At 64.0% G+C, this 5,801-nt stretch overlaps 1 protein-coding gene across 1 annotated transcript in view; it reads left to right on the forward strand.

The window, feature by feature from the left end:
• The window catches only part of LOC102979979 (RNA polymerase mitochondrial), an 18,163-nt gene extending 14,410 nt beyond the window's left edge, over positions 1 to 3,753 (forward strand). The window contains exon 16 of the mRNA XM_028496687.2: positions 3,040 to 3,753. Coding sequence (XP_028352488.1) covers positions 3,040 to 3,753 — 714 coding nt within the window. The remainder of the gene's footprint in view (positions 1 to 3,039) is intronic.
• Positions 3,754 to 5,801: the final 2,048 nt, after the last annotated feature.

Consider the following 5,801-nt stretch of genomic DNA (forward strand, 5'->3'; position numbering starts at 1 on the left):
AAGATGTTAAAAAAAAAAAAAAAAGAATCCACCTGCCAATGCAGGGGACACGGGTTTGATCCCTGGTGCAGGAAGATCCCACATGCCGCGGAGCAACTAAGCCCGTGTGCCACAACTACTGAGCCTGCGCTCTAGGGCCCGCGAGCCACAACTACTGAGCCTGCGTGCCTAGAGCCCGTGCTCCAGCCAGGTTCCCTCTGGATGCCAGCAGCCCTGGCCAGTGTGGGGTGGTGACAGACACCACTGCCCTTCACAGACTTTCTCCTGGACCCGCGTCCAAAGGCCTGGCAGAGAACGGAGGAAGAGACAAGTAGGTGTGAGTGGCTGGCACGTGGGGGCCCTGAGCAAGCCCATTCCACGGATGGGTGAACTGAGGTGGCGGGCAGAGCGTCACCACTGCTGTCCACCTCGCCTGCCCTTGCAGCCTCCAGGATTTCCACAGGGGGAGGATGGGTGTGTGGATGCGGCTTGGCCGCTGTTGTCTGGGCCCCGGTCTCCTCCTCTGGGAAACAGGTGACCCCAGAGCATCTCTGAGGGTGTGGCGAGAACTCAGCGGGGGGCTGGGTGCCCTGGGCACCCCTCGTCTGCAAACTGGACGCCAGCGCCACCCTTCCTGTGGGGAACGTCAAAGGAGATGGAGGGAGGTATGCAGCCCTTCGTTCCATGAGTGTTTATTGAGTGCCTGCTGTGTGCGGGCACTGCATGTGTGCAGGAGGAGGGCAGGGGACACAGCAGCAGGAGGACACAGACCCCTGCCCTGGAGGAGAGACAGTGAGTTGTCGTCTGCAGCAGAATTAAGTGGGGAAAGAGTGACCGGAGTCGGCAAGAAGCATAGGGAGGGGGTAGGATTTTAGGGCAAGAAAGAAACCCAGGAACCCTGGGAGAATGAGGAGGGGAATCCAGGAGGAGCGCCCAGCGGGTGGTTGCGTAGAAGGTGTCTGGACAGCCCAGCAGGGTGTGCGGCAGGGGAAGGAAGGGTGCTTCCAGTGTTCACCTGGGCCTCGAGAGCCAGACCGCAGGGCACTGGGGAGCCATAGAAGGTGCTTGAGCAGGGCAGGTGGGGGCAGATCCTCCGGTGAGAGTGGAGAGGAGAGAGGAGGTGGGGAGATGGGGAGGCTGTGGTTGAGCTGGAGTGGGGGACACAAGGCCTGAGCTAGAGTCAGGACTGGGAGAGGTGAGGGGGTTTCCGACTCAGGAACAGGGGAGGAGTGGGCTCTTGGGGCCCACACAGAGCCCAGTGTCAGACCCTCCTGGAGTCCACGCGCCCAGAGGATGTCCGGGAGCAGCTGGAGCTGCTGTAAATAAAGGTGTTTTTTTTTTTTTTTAAAATAAATTTTATTTATTTATTTTATATTTACTTTTGACTGCGTTGGGTCTTCGTTGCTGCGCATGGGCTCTCTCTAGTTGCGGTGAGCAGGGGCTACTCTTCGTTGAGGTGCGCAGGCTTCTCATTGAGGTGGCTTCTCTTGTTGCGGAGCACGGGTTCTAGGCACGCGGGCTTCAGTGGTTGCGGCACGCGGGCTCAGTAGTTGTGGCTCGCGGGCTCTAGAGTGCAGGCTCAGTAGTTCTGGCGCACGGGCTTAGTTGCTCCGCGGCATGTGGGATCTTCCTGCACCAGGGATCGAACTGGTGTCTCCTACATTGGCAGGCGGATTCTTAACCACTGCGCCACCAGGGAAGTCCCTATAACTAAAGCTTTATTGGCACATGGCCACACGATGTGGCCATGTACTGCCTCTGGCCGCTTTTGCGCTGCAACGGCAGAGCTGGGTCCTTGCCACAGAGAGCGGCCGGCCGCGATGTTGAAAATATTTACTATCTGGCCCTTTACAGAAAAAGTTTGCCAACCCCTGAGTGAGAGTATGCTGGGCCCTGTTGCAAGTTCTTCGTGTATGTTCGCTCCATCAACCCTTCCAGCAGCCCTAGGAGGTAGGGAAGGGAGGCCCAGAGAGGTTAAGAAACAGACCCAGCGTCACACAGCACCTACAGAGCTGAGCTGGAACTGGAACCCAGGCCCCCTGATGTTTCTGAGTCTTTTTCTTTGTTCTGTTTGCTAATTTATCTCATTGTTTTCCTGCTAAATGGGTACATGTTCATTGTAATAGGCGGGTGCAAAGGCCTGTGAGAGGAAAGGCAGCCACACCCTCTCCCCAGTCCGGGGTGCATCGTGCCCCATCTTTCTCCAGAGCTCATCCAAGCCTCTTTCCCTTTACACACCCATTTACTGAGCACCAGCTGAGCAGCACAGTTTTACAAAAACCCTAAGGGCTTTGGAAGAACCTCCCTCTCTGCACTCCCCCTTCCCCGCACCACATGGAGTAAGTGTGTTCGGGGCCCGGTGGCTAGCGTCCTTCTAAGAACACGTTGGTGGGGACAGATCCTGCCTCCCTCCTGCTCTGTGGGGTCTGCACCGATGAAGGGTCCAAGATGGACTGCAGGGAATCGAGGGGACGGCAGGGGAGCAAGTCGGCTCTTTCTGCTGCCTGCACCTGCTCCCCACCCTGGGAAGCCCCCCCTCTAGCCCAGGCTGGGCCTCACCCCAAACTCCAACCTGGGCATCCAGCTGCCCGACCAAGGCCCCCTTGTCATCTCCCAGGCCCCGTTCCTCTCTGCATGTCCTTCTAGGAACTCAGGCTGGAGAGGGGAACCCCGATGCCTGTCATCCTTCAGCCCACCCCGTAGCAATCCTGCAGCCTCCTCCTTCAAGATCCATGCAGAATCCACCTGGTTCTCACCCTGGTCCAGCCTCTGCCCTGTCCCTGGGGGCCCCAGTTCAGCCTTTTCTGGCCCCCAAGCCCGCCCCCCACCGCCCCCTTAGCCCCTTTTCATCCACTCCCCACCTGGCCGCCCGAGCGGCCTTCACAAACATAAACCGGGGTGACCCTTCTCCTGCTCTAAGCTCTGCTGTGGCTCCCCAGTGCCCTCCAGACAAATTCTAAGTTCTCCCTGCCCCCTCTACGGACCCCTCTCACTCTGAGCACGCAGGCCTGTTTGCCCCGTGGGAGCAGATTCAATTCCTTAACCCTCATCCAACTGTAGGGCCACCCCCAGGGCCCAGCCAGTGCTCAGAAGACCGGCGATTGCTCTGTTAGGATTATTTCTCCTCAGAAGGGCCTGGCTCAGTCCCACCGCCGGCCTTTGGCGCTTGCAGCGCCCGCTACCCTGAAGCTCTTCCCCAGATACTCCCGCAGACAGTCGGCGGGTCCTTCGGCCCGCAGCAGGGCCGCGGTCCTCGGAGCGGCCTCCTGGACTTCCCCCGGGCCACTTGTCCCCATTCGCTGCCCCTCCGGACCAGGAGCCGGGGAGGGGTGGGATGGATGGCGGCCAGGCTGCGTCCCAGGCCGACTCCGGGCTGGCTCGGCCGGAGAATCAGCCCCGCGCCGAGATGGAATGAATGGGTCGGAGCGGCCGCAGGTTCCGGCGGGCCGGGCGGGCCGGCGGCGCCTGGCGACCGGGGCGCGGCGGCGGCGGCCGGCAGGAGGCGCAGGCGGGCGGCGGCGAGAGGCGGGAGCCGGCGGGAGGGGGCGCGAGCGAAACGCGGCGGCGGCGGCGGCGGCGCGCGCGCCCAGCCCACCCCCCGCGCCCGCCGCCGCGCGGACAATAAACAGCCGCGCGCGGGGCGATGCCCGCGCCGGTGCCGCCGCCCCCGCGCCGTTCTGCCCAGGCCGCCAGGCCTTAGCCCGCCGGCCCTCCCCGCGCGCCCCCGCCGCCCGGCCTTGCGGACCCACGGACCTCGGCGGGGAGATGGAGTGAGTAGCGCGCTCGGGCCGGGGGCGCCGGGAAGGCTGAGGCCCCCACTGCCGCCGCCACCGCGCGGGCAGGGAGGTGGCACGGGGCTTCCGGGATCCCCGCTCAGCCCGGGAGGGACGCGGGCTGGGCCGTGCCCGCCCCAGGCCTCCCCACGATTCGGCCCCGGCGGCCCACGGGTTCCTGGTGACTCGGGCGGCAGCGGCTGGGGGCGGCCCGGGACGCGCGCGCGGGTGGGAAGGGGATGCGCTGTGTCTCCGCCCGCGCTCGGCCCGCGCCCCCGGGGCAGGCCCTCGTCCACTTGGGGCGATGGGGCGACCCCTCCCCACTGCCCCGGCCGGCCGTGAGCTCACTCCCCCATCCCCGGCCTGAGCTCGCTGTGCCCTGCACCCTGGATGCGCACCAGCCGGTCCTCCGTCGCGGGGCTGCCCTCCCCAAGGGCCTCAAGTGCTGTCCGGAGCCCCTGCTAAGGCGGGGATCCACCCGCCCGAAGTCCCGGCTTGTAGGGGCCTTTTCTCCAGGCTTCCGGGTCTGGGATGTGTGTGAGACCAGAGGTCCAGGTGCTTTCCAACAGGGGAGCTTGGGTCTCATGTCTTCCTGGGGAAAGTGTTCCCCGAGGTGGGGCCCCAAATGATGTAGCCAAGAGCCCGCCGGCCCGGGTGCGGGTGCGGTGGGCAGCCTGGGTCTGGGGCTTGGGTGAGGAGCTGCCGGGCAGCCCGTCCTGCACCAGCAGGTGCCCAGTGAGTGTGCCTGGTCGCTTCCCACGCAGGTCCTCTCTTCCTGGCGTCAGGGCACCCCCCCACACCCCCACTCCCACAGGTGGATGCAGGGAGGTCGTGGGGTGCGTTTACGTGGGCAGGGGGCTGGGAGGGGGGTGTCTGGTGTCCCGCAGCCCACCTACCCTGTCCCAGGGCCAGCAGCTGTCCCACTGTGGGCCGGGTCCCCACCCTGCCTGGGGCCGGACGTGGAGGTCCAGCCAGCCCACCCGGCCCCGGCTCCTCTGCCCTTCCCACTGGGTGTGTTTTCTGAGCCTGCAACTTTCCTCCAGGGATTCACCCGTGACCCGCCACACCCTCAGCTGGGTGGGAGCCGCCGCCGCCTCCTGTCCGCCCCCCTCCCAGGAAGGCGACACCCTATGTCCTCTGCTTTTGAAAACCCAGACAAAGGCCCAGCCCGGCCCCGGGAGCCCAGCCAGGGGCTCAGGGGAGCCGGGGCCCAGACCAGTCTGCTGCGTTCCCCTCACTTGTTTATCTGCTCTTGGGGCCCAAGGGGAGCCTGTGGGCCTGCCCACAGCAGGCCCTAGTCAGGGTGTGGCCCCGGGGAGGGGGCTGCCTGGGGGAGGAGGGGTGAAGAGGGAGGAAACGCCCACTCAGAGCAGAGGAGTGAGATATTCCGGATGGACCCCATTGTTTCCTTTCCAGCCCCCCCTTTCATTCTCGATGAGGTTATGGAGGCCCAGAGAGGGGCAGCTGCTGGCCCACGGTCACACAGCACACGGAGGGCCCCCGGGTGCTTGCTGCCCTGCCCCCAGGCCTTCTTGGTCACGGGTCAGATATGGTGCTGTGGGTCCCCCATTAGGCGGATCACTGGCCTTTCTGGGTGCAGGCGTGGGACAGGACTTGGCGTTAACCGCCTAAATAGCCGTGCGAGATCGCCTGTCCCCAGCACTCGGGGTGACGGTGGGTGGGGAGAGGCTCCATCTGGTGCTGCCCTACGTGAACACCTGCCCAGGCTCTTCGTCCTTCTCCACGAGGGCAGAGCAGGCTCCAGGCACGGAGGCAGCAGCCGCTAGGACGTAATCGTCCACCTCCTTCCGTTTCCATGGATTTTGCCGTCACGGGAGATGGTGGCAGCTCGTGGTGGAGCTGGAAAGTTTCTTTTAAAAAGACGTTTACGACTTTGACAATTTTTCCTTAATTTAAGGATTAAACGAATTTTCATCAACTTAAGAATGAAGGGACGCTTACGAGGCGAGGCTTACGAGGCGAGGCGGTGGGGGCGCTGGGTGGTGCTCTGAAGGTGGGACAAGGGTGGAGCCTGGGTGGGGGATCCGG

The sequence above is a fragment of the Physeter macrocephalus genome, chromosome 2 (assembly GCF_002837175.3).
Source record: "Physeter macrocephalus isolate SW-GA chromosome 2, ASM283717v5, whole genome shotgun sequence".
NCBI classification, from domain to species: Eukaryota; Metazoa; Chordata; class Mammalia; order Artiodactyla; family Physeteridae; genus Physeter; species Physeter macrocephalus.